At 39.9% G+C, this 14,747-nt stretch overlaps 3 protein-coding genes across 9 annotated transcripts in view; 2 read left to right on the plus strand and 1 right to left on the minus strand.

The window, feature by feature from the left end:
* The window catches only part of clstn1 (calsyntenin 1), a 39,796-nt gene extending 36,073 nt beyond the window's left edge, over window positions 1–3,723 (plus strand). For all 4 annotated transcript variants that reach the window (XM_085260568.1, XM_085260570.1, XM_085260569.1 and 1 more), the window contains one exon: window positions 485–3,723. In XM_085260568.1, coding sequence (XP_085116694.1) covers window positions 485–679 — 195 coding nt within the window. In that variant the 3' untranslated portion in view covers window positions 680–3,723. The remainder of the gene's footprint in view (window positions 1–484) is intronic.
* A 973-nt stretch (window positions 3,724–4,696) lies between these two features.
* On the minus strand, window positions 4,697–8,044 carry lzic (leucine zipper and CTNNBIP1 domain containing). 2 transcript variants are annotated; one of them, XM_085260577.1, is made up of 7 exons: window positions 7,837–8,044; window positions 7,435–7,675; window positions 7,126–7,261; window positions 6,903–7,001; window positions 5,910–6,005; window positions 5,673–5,754; window positions 4,697–5,590 (listed from the first exon to the last, which is right to left on the minus strand). In XM_085260577.1, exons 2-7 carry the CDS (start codon window positions 7,533–7,535, stop codon window positions 5,535–5,537), a joined length of 570 nt encoding a protein of 189 aa, XP_085116703.1. In that variant the 5' UTR covers window positions 7,536–7,675; window positions 7,837–8,044; the 3' UTR covers window positions 4,697–5,534. The 2 variants fall into 2 exon arrangements, with proteins under 2 accessions (XP_085116703.1, XP_085116701.1); XM_085260575.1 differs by having other exon boundaries at window positions 7,435–7,574; window positions 7,837–8,043.
* On the plus strand, window positions 8,032–13,634 carry nmnat1 (nicotinamide nucleotide adenylyltransferase 1). 3 transcript variants are annotated; one of them, XM_085260573.1, is made up of 5 exons: window positions 8,032–8,142; window positions 8,554–8,682; window positions 9,592–9,775; window positions 10,481–10,587; window positions 12,710–13,634. In XM_085260573.1, the coding sequence occupies exons 2-5, from the start codon at window positions 8,568–8,570 to the stop codon at window positions 13,108–13,110; spliced, it is 807 nt and encodes a 268-aa protein (XP_085116699.1). In that variant the 5' UTR covers window positions 8,032–8,142; window positions 8,554–8,567; the 3' UTR covers window positions 13,111–13,634. The 3 variants fall into 3 exon arrangements, with proteins under 3 accessions (XP_085116699.1, XP_085116698.1, XP_085116700.1); XM_085260572.1 differs by having other exon boundaries at window positions 8,111–8,164; XM_085260574.1 differs by lacking the exon at window positions 8,032–8,142 and adding an exon at window positions 8,212–8,434.
* Window positions 13,635–14,747: the final 1,113 nt, after the last annotated feature.

A 14,747-nucleotide genomic window follows, 5' to 3' on the forward strand; every position in this document is an offset into this window, starting at 1 on the left:
GCTGCTGTGTTGTTGTCCAAACACAGTTACATACATGAAAATGATGTGAAACAGGAAGGTAACCTGCACGGTGCTCAGCAAAGCCATGATCTGTATAAAGTTTTTCTAACACGGATTTAATAATAATAATAGATTGCATTTATATTTATTTACAATACCACTATTCATTCACTCTCACATTCACACACTGGTGGAGGGAAGCTACAGTTGTAGCCACAGCTGCCCTGGGGCAGACTGACATATCGCGCCGTCGGCCCCTCTGGCCATCACCAGTAGGCGGTAGGTGAAGTGTCTTGCCCAAGGACACAACAACCAAGACAGACAGAGCTGGGGATTGAACCGGCAACCTTCCGGTTACAAGATGAGCTTCCCAACCCCCTGAACCCCCCCTGGTCGCCCAATTTAAGTAATTGAGTATTTAAGATCACAAAATGAGTGCCCACAGTCACAGTCTCCATCTTTTCTCTCGCTGTCACTAATGCAGACGTACGAGGACCAGCACAGCAGCGAGGAGGAGGAGGAAGAGGAGGAGGAGAGCGAGGACGGCGAGGAAGAAGATGACATCACGAGCGCTGAGTCAGAGAGCAGCGAAGACGAGGAGGGCGGCGAGCCGGAGGACCAGCAGGGGGCCAGCAGACAGCAGCAGCTGGAGTGGGACGACTCCACCCTCACCTACTAAACACACACAAGACACCCAAACAAGAGCTCCTGACACACACATCAGAAATTCACTCATACTCCCTCCCTCACACACACACTCACAAACACAGCACTCCCTGCAGTTTCATGTCTAGGAGCCATGATGTAAAAACTTAACAAAAATAAAAAAAATCAAGAAAAGGAGAAACATAAAGTCCCTTCAGCGTATATATGGTCAAGGTTTTCCTGTTGTTATCTTAGTGGTGGTACTCAGTGTAGTGTAGTCATCACCAGATTGCTGACTTTTTTTTATTTATTATATTTTAATTCCCAGGAAAACCTGGCTTACATTGGAACTGTGTGAGGAAGCCAACCCTGCACTTTGTTTGTTTTCTCTCAGATGTACGGCTTTGAAGAGCAGAGTAATCGCTTCTCCTGATGTATATTCTTTGCTAATGCTTGTAGATTAATTCGCTAAACTCACAACTAGCTCCGACTTGGGTTTTCTTGACTTGTAGTCCACAGTGAATCGAAAATGATGCTTTTAACAAGTAGACTGCATTTTCCTCTTCCATTTCTTTTTTTTTTTTTTTTTTGTTTTTCTTTTTAGTGCATGGAGAAATTTTGGGGAAGTCATGTGTAGAGAAATAAATTGCTTTTTAAAGATTTTTGTAAATATAATGAAACCATGTAATTAGTCAATGTGTTAGTGAAGACCTAATCAATGGGGTCCAATATCTACGATTATGTAATGTAGACTATTTGTGTCACACAGGCTGTCGCAGCATGCCGCTGAATTTCTGCAAAAGCTGTTCCATCACGCTTGTACAAAATGTCTCGCTTCATGATGCGAAACCGAGGACTGTTCAGCGGTTTCCATGACAAAAAGGTGTCCATTTCGTCCCTTTTCTTTAATCTTTTGCGAGGAGTAAAGTAGTTTCTTTTGCTTTCTCGTAGGCAGAGGGCTTAGTTGACGGTTTCAGCTTCACATGATGCTTTTGCTTCGCTTGCACGCGTGGCAACGCTCTACTCCTGGCTTTAGTGTTGTTTCATTCCCAGCAGATCTCACTGATGTACACTACAGAGGGAATCTTCTTTCAGTTTCAGAAAATGTCGTGTGGAATCACAAAGATCGGCTCAGCAGTAGTGCCGTTCGTGGTGAAAATAAGGGTACTAAAATGTCCTCAGCAGCTTTAAAACCGTTGTCCCTGTCCCAGTCCCTGTTGTGGTTCAAGGAGAAACCCTTTCAAGCTACTGAAAGAAAATGTTTATGAGCTTTAGTGGAGACTGGCTGAATTGTTGAATTGCTGGCAATGTTTTATTTTTTTTTCTTTTCATGGCACGGCTATTTTACCTAAAATAATACTACATAGCCTGTATGAGGTACATTTTAAACTGTTTGCTGCTTCAGCAGGAAAACACTTTAAAAATGAATCTTTGAATCTTAAAGTGAGATATTTTTTTGCAGTAGACCACTAGATTTTATTGTACATGAAACTGTACTGTAGAGTTGTTCAAAGATATTTGTTTACATTTGGTAAACTTATTTTCCTTCGGGTATTAGTATGAAGCTTACGATTGGGAAAGTGTGTCCGACCTCTTGTCTCCTCTCAGACACTGTTGTCCATAACTTGTATATAATCTTTCACCAGACCAGATAAAAACGTGCCGTCACACTGAACGATTTTAGTGTTCGTCTTTTATGGGAGGGTACAGAGTAAAATATAAGCGTTTCCCAAACCTGCATTTATTACGACCATGTTTGGGGCTTTGGATTGTGCAGAAAATGGCATTATCGGGATTGGAAAAGTCTATGCGTGCAAATCCGTTTTCAGAGGCCAAAATTAATTAAAAACACCTTCAACGCTTATTATTATTGTTGATGTAAAAAGTTTCCAGGCTACTTTTGTTTTCAGCTCAGTGAATCCATTTGATTTATTTGATTTTCTTTAATAGGTGTGCATTTGAAACTTAGTGAACAGTCTCCCTTCCATGATGACTTTGGCTTGTTTTAAAAAATGAAAAAACTAAAAAAAATAAAATAAAATAAAAAGGGGGGGGGGGCGCCAGGTCTGAGCCGGCTGAGATGGGAGTGCCTTTTGCCGATCATAGCGTAATTAGCTGGTCTAACAAACACACTTATCCGTGCTCTTTTATTTTTATTTTTAATGCTAGATTTCTTTCGTAGCTGGGGAGACGTTTTCTCTCAGTTTGTCGCGATAATAGGCCGACGCTAGTTTTATTACAGGTGAAAACATTTTACGTAGATGTCACGTGTCCTTGTTGATGTGTAGAGGAGTAGATCCACATTGTATCTTCTATAGATATTGTACTTAAAAATCATATTGACGGAATCCACATTTAAAAGATGTACATTATGAAATTGCTTTGGCAGCATACAGCGTGTATACTGACCTATTTGTGTATAGTGGAAGGTGAGTTTCTTTTTTCTTCTTTTTAACAGTGTCCTGTTGCTTGAGCTGTTGAGAAACAATTTTTTTTTTTTTTTAATTTTTTTTTTTTTTAGGGCAGCATGAAATTTCACAAGAGTATATATGCCTGTCGGTGACGCAATTCTCACGGTTTCATTGTGTCAAACACTTCATGTCCACATTTCAGCTACAGTTGAAAGGTTCACTAGCATCTCGTTTGCTTTCTGGTGCGCCCCCAATGAATGTCACTGCCTAACAATCTGAAATGCAACCATACTGTAACAACATCAAGATGAAGTAAGGAAGGGTGGGTGGATGGACAGGTGGGTGGGGGTATATTGACTTTGCATGAACCACAAGTGTGTGTGTACGCTCCACGTGGGCCTATGAGACCGGAGTGAGAAAGGAGACGTGATACACTACTGATTCTCAGATTGTCTGTTTCACACATCCATGACACTCAAGAATTTTTTTTTTTCTTCTTCTTTGTTTTAAAATCTGCTCAAAATGGACGGTGACGGTGTTTTCAGCGTGGTTGGATGTTTCCTTTGTGCTTGTTGGAGCTGCTCTCTTTTCTACCAGTTGAAAGGCAAATGTAGTGAGGTTGATGCTTGCTCGTAAACAAAATAAAGGAAGATGAGATGGGGTATAACTTCTGTCTGCTCTTGTTTTCCTTCATTGTATTCTCTAGTGTAAACATGGTGCCGGTGCACAGCATGGGAACACACCCTGGGTGGTGCTGTGAGTCTTTTTTTTGTAAATATTGAGCACTGTTGCCCTCTGGTGGTGAAACTGAGATCTGCTACAGCTCCACGATAAAATATAGAGCTGGTGGATTTATTATGCTCCTTTTCAACTCCATGCTTTTATTCGTGCGCTCTACCAGGGCTGCTTTGCATGATTCACATTTCAAACTGTGTATAGTAGAACCACCAGTAATACCAGTAAGGCCTTAATGCTTGGGTATATTTTTCAGTTCCCTTTCTTAGAATTGGCTGCCCCTCAAAAACGGGTTTGAACAGCAGGTGGGTGGGCCTCCTGTGCTCAGAGCATATTTATGATACCCACTATCAGTGACATCATACAGAGACAAGATTTGAAAACTGTCTGAAGTGAACCTTGAGAGCAGTTTGAAGCTTTAGGCACTCCGGGACGACACGTATGTTTGCCAATCTCATTATTTCAGACTTTGCCCATGTTTAAAATGAGCATCCACGAATGTAACAGTGTATACACTCATGAGATACTTTATTAGATTTGACTTGCTAGTATCAAGTTGGACCCTCCTTGCCTTCAGAATTACCTTAATTCTTTCGGCAAAGATTCAAGACGGATACACGGTGGTCATAAAGTGACGGACATGGCCTGCAGTAACACTCAGGTAAGCTGTGGTGTTTATTTGATGCCCAAAATGTGTGAAGAAAATATCCCCCACACCATTACACCACCAGCAGCAGCCCAATCAGATCCATGCTTTTATACTGTTCACGGTACTCTGTTTGACCATGCTAACATGCCTACATGCAATGTGATTGGCTGATAAAATATTAATGCTGATGAGCAGCTGAACAGGTGTACATAGTGGCAGGTGAGTGTACATGGTGGGAAATAAAACATGAAGCCTGTTGTTAGTTTTCTTTTTACTCACATTAAAAGTAGCAAGAATATCAAGATTAATGCTGTAAACATTGTGACATTCACTTCTACACAGACTCTGATGCGAGTTTAAAAACTATCAAACTTCATCACTGTCAACATGAAACTACAGTCATCAGTTTGAGTTGCATGATAATAAATGCATAGAGGACTCATTAAAATAATGGAAACACCCAAGTGACACTGAATAGTGGTAAAGCGTCTCGATTCATTACTTCATCCTGTAAAATCTTTGTATTTTCTCTGTATTTTCTCCATGAACAGACCGAAGACCCACACTATTAATAAAACTATGATTCTCATATTGTTGGACGACGGCTGCTCTAATCCACCCTGCAGACTCAGCACATTTCAACTAAACTGGTGAAAGACTCATCGAGTTTTACTGAAGATATCAGACTCTACATCTCACCTGCACACAAGTGACGGCACAGTTTTAGCTGAAATAAAAATACACCCTGAAGGAAAACTGCATCCTAAAAACAGCACTGTTGAATATTGAAATTTTGGAATAAAGAATCACTGCACAAACCACAAGATCATAATAACAAACTGTCTGCGCCGTCCTCTACATTCACGCACCTTTTAGCAAATCACACGCTCGTACCTAAAATACATTTTTACACTTTATCTGGACGATTAAAAGACATTTACAAAGATTGATGTGTACATATAAAACAATACTGTTAAAAGTGTCAGCGTCTGCAGTAGCACTTAAAAGCGCACTGATTGTTTAGAAAATCCATAATCGGATGGCACATTTTTGTCTTCATTAAAAACACACTTTTTTTTTTTTTTGCAGAACTGCTATGACTTTGTTTTCACACCAGAGCTAGCTAAAGCCATTATTTTGTCTTCGGACCCTGGAAAAAAGAAAGCAAAATGAGGTCAACAGAAATATCTGAGAAAGTATCAGTTTTGTAGTAAAATCATCTTTATGCTCACCTTGGTTTGCAGTCACTTTTTCAAACTGGCTCAGGGTCGCTGTGGCGTTTTCAGTGAGGAACGTCTCGTCTTCTGGGGTGAGCTGTCACATAATTACAACATGAATGAAAGGAAAGATTTGAGGCAGCTAGTGAGGGCTGCATGACTGAAATGAATCATTTCAGACTTTACGTAGCACAAGCCGCTGAATCATCCTCAATTCTGTGGATAATCATGTGTGCTCTGAGTGCTCCTCACCTTCTCCCCCAGTTTTCTCAAGGCAGTGAGGATTTCCATTTTCTGCTGCGTGTACACGTCCCGTGACAGTTTTCCCACCATCACATCGCGGTCCATCTGCACAGTATGCCACACACCGGTCGGCAAATGAATCCACACATAAACACTGAGGTGTGACTGAACTCTGCTGTTGTGGTCAGAAATGCGTGTGCAATCATGGCAATTTGGGGCTTTTGATAATTTCTTTGAACTGTTCTTCCAGCAAACATCTTTCATGATATTAAGCAAGAAGAATTTTAAAACAAGTTTGAATTTTTTGGGAGATTTCCTCCAATCCACACAGGGTGAAATAATAGGTTTAAATATAGACATGCACTCACTTAAATCTTTCAATAAGTGGACAAAGTGGATGGAATAATGAAGGATGAGGAATACCTCTAAATTCTTCAACTTCACCTCAAATGAGCACAACACATGATCAGAGCAATAATCCCAAACACACATCAGAACTGGTTTCAGTTTGGATAAAACAGGCTAACATTAAGCTTTTGGAATGACCTTCCCAAAGCCCCGACCCCATTCTTGTTGAAAATGTATGGACTGCATTTAAAAGTCGTGTCTGTGCCAGGAAACCGACCAATTTAAATGGATTCTGCCAACACTGCCGAGAAGATCGGTCAGATATGCAGCAAGAAGTATGCCAGAAGATTGTTGATGTTAAGCAAAAGTGGAGATGACAATTTAATCAAATATTAGTGGGAATGTATGTTTATGTTTGAGACTGTATGGTTTAGAGAAAATCCAAATTAAATTCAATCTTGTGCACACAATTCATGTTTTTCCAAGTCATTAATACAGAAAGTAAAAATGAAACATCAAAGAAATCATTAAATGCCCCAAATTAACATGATATTCATGCACATGATGAGGGTGTGTAAACTTCTTACCACAACTCTGTGTGTGTGTGTGTGTGTGTGTGTATATATTATACAATATATATTTGACATTGCAAACCTCTGCCAGTCTGCTTCTCAGCTGTCCTGGCTGCTTCTTAGCAAAAAGTCGTATCACCTCCGGGGTTTTGAAGGCTTGGCTGATGGCAGCTTGGATCGCCTGATGAAGACAGAAACATCTGAACGTTCTGACATTTTACTAATCAACAGTTTTCTTAATCAATGTGCTATAACCTATTTAATGCACTCCTAATACACAGTAGTAGCACATTAATTGTCCATACCAGTTGCATCCCACTGAGTTCATCCACAAGTGTCATATCTCCTGACATTATTTTCTTCAAGGAGTCATTGAATTCACCCAGCTGCTCCAAAGTTTCCTTCTTTGTCTCTTCGTACTCTTCCTCATCCAGATCTTCTCTGGAATAAACAAATGAAGGAATCAAAACTGAGACACAACAAAAGAATAGAGAAGCATTTATTTACTCACTGTTTTTTTATTCTCTTTGTTATTCTTCAGGTACTGCATGCCAGATTTTCATATACAAAAGCACACAAGAGGAGTTTATTGTTTTTCTTTTTCTGTACTACACCTGCATTCCTCCAGGTCCTGAAGCTGCTGCATTAGTCTGTCAAGTTGTTCCTCCATATTTTGCCTCAATTTTCCAGTTTCTGATTTCCCTCGAGAGGCCATCTTCAGTTAAAATCCTATTTTTCCTACGGGAACTGAGAACTGGCACCAAACAACAGGTCACGTTAGGTTTTGTTGCTGATGTACTTCACAGATAACTCAAAGATGACCTAACGTGCTATTTCCACTCGATGAGAGCAGAGCTGTTAGTGAAAAAAGACACAACACTTTATCGGATCTAACAGTCTCTTTGGCGACTACACTGATAAGATAAATGTATCTGTGTGTTGGAAGTTCATGCAAACAGTCCAAGTTGTTTTGTTAGCTAAACAGCTAGCGTACATGCTAAAGGAAAACATCTTACCGGGAATTTCTTTGTAAACAGCTGCAAATCAGCCTTAGTAGAATGTTAGCATTTGCTCAAGAGTTTGTCGTAAATTAAAGAAGGTAGCCGTTCTAGAGGAAAATTAAAAATAATTACTTAAAATACGGCTATAACACGTTTACTATTAGTCGAGACGTTTGGGATTTGGGGAATTTGTGATTGTGAACGCAGCACCACCAGAGCGGGTGCGGCTCACCGCTTCCTTGTCGATTGTGTCCAATCGGATTAGTGGATTTTACAGCGTAGTCCGTGACGTCAAAGGAGGAAGCGGGTGAAACACAAATGGTATCTGTAGCTGTTTGTCTTGGTACTACAATGACTACATTATTTGACATTATATTAAAAACGCATAATTTGCTTTTAAGTTAAGCACCGAGTTCATGTTTTGTCTGTTTAAGGGTCCCGTACGTGAATCTTGGACTTAAAAGGAGGCTCGCGCTGTGTGCTCAATAGATAAGCTAAAGTTAGCTACTTGTTATAGTCGAATGCTAACGTTTAACATAGATAAAGCGTCGAGCTTTAGTTTTCTTTACGTTTGTAGTTCCACTTTATGAAGCTCACAGACTGTATTTACGAGGTTAAACTACTCTCTTGATACAAATATACTGTTTCCTCCCCCCACAAAGCGATTCTCGACATGTGATCAGCCAAGTCTTAATCAGTCTTCGTTTCTTCTCCTTGTTTGTGCAAACCCAGCTCCAGTATGAGCCATGGAGGGTCACAGTATAACCAAAGTGGTCCTGCTGGCCTGCGGGTCCTTCAACCCCATCACCAACATGCACATGAGGATGTTTGAACTGGCACGAGATCACCTGGAAGACACAGGTTGAGTTACATGAAAATTGGATCTTTTAGTGTGATGCATCTCCACCTTTATCATCCATTCTTTTTTTTTTTTTAAATGAATGAATGATACTCCAGCTTTAATTCTGGGTACTCCAGCTTTCTCCCACAGTCACCCAACGCAGAGACATGCATGGGATGATTCTAAACTTACTGTAGGTGCAAATGTGTGCATGAAGGGTTCTCTGTTTCTATATGTTACCCCTGCAACATATTTGCAATCTACCCAGGATGTACCCTGCAATCCTGAAATGGATAAATTGGAAGAAGATGGATAGATGTGCAAAAATTAAGTGAAAGGGGTAGCTTTGTCGTAAAAAGGGATTGTGAATTAGTACATTGGAGAGACAAGTGTTTTGGATAAAATTGTTATACCAAAAGCCCAGATACAAAATAGTTCAAGAAGGAATTATGCTTTTGTAAATTGATTAATATGACAGTACAGAAAAGCTGGCAGTGTTTTAATATTGCATTATTATATTATTAATAGACACTATTAGGTTGTGCCTCATACTTGATTTGGGAGTTTTATGCCAGATCCCCTTCCTGCCCCCTCCAGCTGGAATGACTTTGCATTTCACCACATATTTTGATTTGGCAGACCTGGGATCAAACCAGGGATCTTTTGTTTGTTAGGCTAATGTGTAAACCACTACACTATCGAGCTAGAACCAATTATTTATTCAGTAAATGCTGATTTCTTTGATTCTGTCTTTGTTTCGGCTGTGGCTGCCTGGATTCTATTCTGCTTAGTTTCCCGTGTGTCATTTCCCTTGTGCTCTCTTCCACCTTTCTTCTCTACTCTACTGTTCTGTCCAATAAAGTCTAATAATTCAAATATAATATTTTACCTGACCAGTACTTAAACACGTGTCTTCTTTTGTGCATAAGGTCAGTATAAGGTGGTGAGAGGAATCATCTCTCCAGTGGGTGATGCATATAAGAAAAAGGGCTTGATTGAAGCCTGCCACCGTCTGGAGATGACTCGATTGGCTACCGAAAGCTCAGACTGGGTTATGGTGGATTCCTGGGAGAGTTTGCAGCCAGAGTGGGTGGAAACGGCTAAAGTAGTTCGGTGAGTTGACATTTCTTGCGTCTGAGTACTTTTGCTTTCCTTTAGATTTGATATGTGTGTGTGTGTGTGTGTGTGTGTGTGTGTGTGTTCTAGATAAATTAATTCTTAAAGTAACAAAATCCATTATAGAGGTTTGATTTAAACCTTAGGGATTAAAATTAAACTTGTGCAGGCTTAATTAGATATTAGATAATTAACATCATTATGCCTCACATAAATGAAATCATTATTTAGAATCTTTGTCATCTGTTTTCCTGTGGCAGCAGGAAAAGGAAGAAATGCAAGGCAGGAAATGTGAGAGCCTTCACTGGTATGATACTTGATACATGTTATGATTTGCCGAATACTTCCCAGAACTTTGCAGGTGCAGTTCAAACAAGATAGAATCAGACAAAGTCAATCAAAATTCCTTAATTTTTTAAGTTGAAGGCTGAAATTATTAAATGCTGATGGTGAAAAGAATCTGAAATAAAACTGCAGCCTCACAGACTTGAAGAAAAAAACCCATAAAAGGCACAAAAACAGTTTAATAATGAGATCAAATGCATTTAGCATAACGAGAATTGGATTTTGGAGCATTATTTTGCTGATTGACAACTACCAATAGTAGCCTTTTTCCACTTTATAGCAAACTGTAAATATAGTATACACTCAGCGTGGTTTTTGCTTGATAAAAATCTTTGATTCCAATTTGTAAATTTACAGGCATCACTATGAGGAGCTTCTTGCATCAGAGCAGAACATCGATGATGTGGACACGATCAAGTATGCAAAAAAGAGGCGCATAGAAGAGAATCATCACAAAGACAGAGGTATGTCATGCCATACATTTACCTCCCTGTCATTGTCTGTAACTTTTCTTGTCCATCAAACGAGCCATGCAACAAACGTAGTTGTCAGGATTTTCCTGTTTGCAGCTTAACTGACAAGAGAATGGGTTTAGGGTGTGGATACACAGGTGTGGTGTTAACAGCACGAGCTGAGCCTCTGGGGGATGGAAGGGAAAAATATGCATTATGGAAGCACTTGAATTTTTGCTGAAGGTGCATTGTAAAAGCTGGCAGGTTGAAGTGCATACTATGCTTTGCATTTAAGTTCTACTAGCATCGCTTAACCCTGTAAAGCTTGAACCATGAAGTGTAATTGCCAGAATATTCTGACAAAAAATGTATTAAATATCAATTTTATCAGTTTGCATATATGAGTTATATGTGAGCTACAGTTGGCATTTTTGTGCAATGTATTACTTAAATACTTACTGTCCAATTTATTCAGGAAAAAAAATGGAAAACAGAAGATGCAGAGGTCACAAAATCTCATGTATCAAATACGTTACACTTGGCATTACAGGGTTAAGATGTCAGCAGTTCAGTTTAAAACCAGTGCAGCAGAACTGAATATCTTCTTCTTTATTCTATGAATCACCCTCTTTCCTCATCAAAATTTCAACCCTGCAATGATCTGCAGTGCAACGTGACCACTGACAATTCATTAGGACATTTGGGTGTGTTCTTATTCGCAGCTAATGTAGGCAAGTTCCAGTAAGCGCACTTCTTTGTTATTCCACACCTTCAAACTCAACTGATGTAGAAGCTGAAATAAATAGAATTTGATTTCATGTGTGTCAATTTCAGGCAGTCACATATGCACTGTTCTGCCCCATGACAGATAGTGAATACACTAATGGTCCAAACTTTAAGAAGACCCCAATTCTTCCATTCTTTAAATTGAAATTCAAGCAGCTCAAGTCCAACGAATAGCTTAAAATAGTGTAATGTTACCTAAAACTAAAAAAATACATATTTCAGAAATATACAACGGCCTTTTTTAGAGAACAGGAAATGGATTAAGAACTTAAACCTGTTCCGCAGCAAAGGAGGTTGATCGAGCTTTGACGGTTGGTCCTACCAACCTACTTTTGAACAAGAAAAAACATGTTGAGTGTGACATCAACTTTTAAATATGAGGAGGAAGCGTGATGGTCTCGGGATGTTGGTGACATGTACAGATTTAGAGGCACCTTGAACCAAAATGGTTCTGCATTGCCATGCAGTACCCTCTGGTATGCACCTAGTTGGTCAGGGGTTCATCCTACACCAAGATAAAAACCCAAAACATAAGTCCAAGCTGTGCCGGAACTACAGTAGGAAAAAGAAACAAGAATGGAATGGCCAGCACACTCTCCATCCTAAAAGTGCCATGCATTTATGGGAACTTCTGCAACACAGCTGGGAAAAACTTCCATCCATCCATTTTCTTCTCCTTATCCATGGCACGGTCGTGGGCACAGTAGCCTAAGCAAGGATGCCCAGACCTCCCTCTCTCCAGCCGCCACCTCCAGCTTATCCCGAGGAACACAGAGGCATTTCTAGGCCTCTGTGTCTCCAGCAGGTCCTGGGTCTGCCCCTGGGCCTCATTCTGGAGTTGGCCAGTAGGCATCCTTGCCAGATGCTTGAACCACCTCAACTGACTTCTTTTGATGTGGAGGAGTAGTGACTCTACTCTGAGCCATTCTCAGGTGGCTGAGCTCATTTTCGCCGCTTGTATACGCGATCTCATTCTTTCAGTCACTACCCAGAGCTCGCGACCATAGTAGAGGACAGGGACGTCGATTGACTGGTAAACCGAGAGTTTCACTTTCATGCGGCTGGACGGATGGATAGATGGCATTGTAGAGATAATGCCATGAGTGTTTTTAGCTGTTCTCTCTGCCAAAGGTGACTACTTTGATGAAAAGTTTAGATTACATTTTGATTTATAAATGGATTCCATGGTTGTTCTATGCTTTAATCTCAACGAGACATTAAACTGCTTAAATTTCAATAAAAAACTGGAAGAATTGGGGGGTTCTAAAATTTTTGACCTGAAGCATATGCACAGTGTGGATTAGTTGACTCTTGTGTTGTGCTGACAAACTTGTTTCTCTGTGCTCAGATGAGCTTCAGCTGATGTTGCTGTGCGGGGCTGACGTCCTCGAGTCTTTTGGGATTCCCAACATGTGGAAGCAGGAGGATATCGCAGAGATCGTGGGCCGCCACGGTTTGGTTTGCATCACCCGCAGCAACAGCGATCCACACAAGTTCATCCACCAGTCAGACTTGCTGTGGAAGTATCGCAAGAACATCCATATCGTCCGCGAATGGGTGACTAACGACATCTCAGCCACTCATGTGCGGCGGTCGCTGCGGCGCGGCCAGAGCGTCAGATACCTTCTGCCAGACAGCGTCATTCACTACATCAAAGAGCACGGCCTGTACAGCTCTGAGAGCGAGCAGAAAAACGCAGATGTGGTTCTAGCGCCCCTCCAGAGGTACACGGGCGCTTCCTCAAGTTGAGGAAATTTGACTGTGAATTTAAAACAAAACACAAATTCACATAATTCAAGCTTCCGACAGTGCCTGCACTGAACAGGGGTCTTTTCTAAGAATGGGTGTGTTTCAGGTTGTTGAGTGAAGTGATTTAGTAACAGTTTCACTTTGCCAGAACTTTTTGTTTGCGTGTGTGGAAAAATACACAAGATCACAAAATAACTGAGCAGCAGATCATATAGATGAGCGGTCACATAAATATGTTTCCAGTCAATCAAAGGATTTACATTCAACTGTGAAATGGTGAGCCGACGATGTTTTTTATTAGATGAAATATGGTGCATAGAGAATTAATTGAATCACACTTGTTTTACCACAATTATCCTTTCCATGTCTGGCTTCAGCGCACTCCTGTTAGTCAACGTGTTTTTGTACCTAGAGCTGTATTTTTCCATGCTTTAAATACCCACTTCTTCAGATCTGATGATAAAGACATGATATGTGATATTCTAGAAATAAACAGCACTTTGTTTACCACCTTGTGAGCCGTTCATTGTTGCTTTTATCGCACAGATAAGAATCCTTAAAAAGTCCTAGCTTTGCTTTCATGATGAAAATGCTTATCTCGCAGGATTATCCTTACTTTTAGATTTCCGGTGAAATAACGAAACTTCAGCCAAATGAAGAGATGTGATTATAGTAATGGGGTTTAAACTAGAATATAACACAGAACATCATCATTAGTATCAGAATTGATCATTATTAGTAGTAGTATTTTAATAATAATAATAATTTTATTATGATTCGTTTTGAAAAACATTATTATTTCTACCAATTTACTCTGAGTATGTTTTAGCCAGCATCCCAAACTCCTCTGTGTTTTATTTAAGCAGTTAATACGTCTGCATTGTCTTTACGCACATTTCGAGCGTTGGCAGGGAAAAAACCCTGACGTGGTTTTCCCATGTCACAAGACACCCCGTCAGAAGAAGCAACAACAACGCGAGTATTTGGATAAGTGCCCTGTGTTTCATTTATTTATTTTTTCCACACTTGACTTACATCAATCCTTTTCACACTGCATGCCAGATAATGCAAGAGTGTCACTATGTTCCTCATTGCACATAAAGGTGTGCCATTTTTACGTAAGCCCTGTTTGTAAGAAACAGAAGCTGTTTGATTCTGTTTATGTCTAGACTGGAATATTGAAATCCCTCTCCCTATAAAACTATTATATAAATATAAAACCTTAAATGAGATGAGCATGATTTTTTTTTTTCTTTTAACTGGGAATATGTAGATTGTTGAAACTCAGAGAGAGTCCAGTGCCACAGCAAATTCACACATAGTACAAAAAGATTACAAAAAAAGATAAAGTGCCAGATAATGTATGCCTACCAGCTACTACACTACGAGATAAATACATATAATCACAATTTAAGATTTCTCTAACTGTGCAGTAAAAAGTATAGTGTGCAAATCGGTCAATATAACATTTACAGTCGTGAAAAATCAAGATTTCAACAGGACTGTGCAGCCCTTATTCCATGATTATTACCTATTATTATTATTATTGTTATTATTATTACCTATATATATATATTAGCTTGTAGAACCACCTTTAGAAACAGTAACTTGGAAGTTACAACTTTCTGTTTGATTTT

This window comes from Mchenga conophoros, linkage group LG20 (genome assembly GCF_057382185.1).
Source record: "Mchenga conophoros isolate Kocher_MC1m ecotype Shallow Benthic linkage group LG20, M_conophoros_male_GT1.1, whole genome shotgun sequence".
NCBI classification, from domain to species: domain Eukaryota; kingdom Metazoa; phylum Chordata; class Actinopteri; order Cichliformes; family Cichlidae; genus Mchenga; species Mchenga conophoros.

Coding starts and splice junctions, on each gene's coding strand:
- lzic (XM_085260577.1), bottom strand. CDS start 7,535: ATGGCCTCTCGAGGGAAATCAGAAACTGGAAAATTGAGGCAAAATATG. Junction 6,006..6,902: donor TGAGAAGCAGACTGGCAGAG/GTTTGCAATGTC, acceptor CATACTGTGCAG/ATGGACCGCGATGTGATGGT. Junction 5,591..5,672: donor AAAAGTGACTGCAAACCAAG/GTGAGCATAAAG, acceptor TCTTTTTTCCAG/GGTCCGAAGACAAAATAATG.
- nmnat1 (XM_085260573.1), top strand. CDS start 8,568: ATGGAGGGTCACAGTATAACCAAAGTGGTCCTGCTGGCCTGCGGGTCC. Junction 8,683..9,591: donor AGATCACCTGGAAGACACAG/GTTGAGTTACAT, acceptor TTTGTGCATAAG/GTCAGTATAAGGTGGTGAGA. Junction 9,776..10,480: donor GAAACGGCTAAAGTAGTTCG/GTGAGTTGACAT, acceptor GTAAATTTACAG/GCATCACTATGAGGAGCTTC.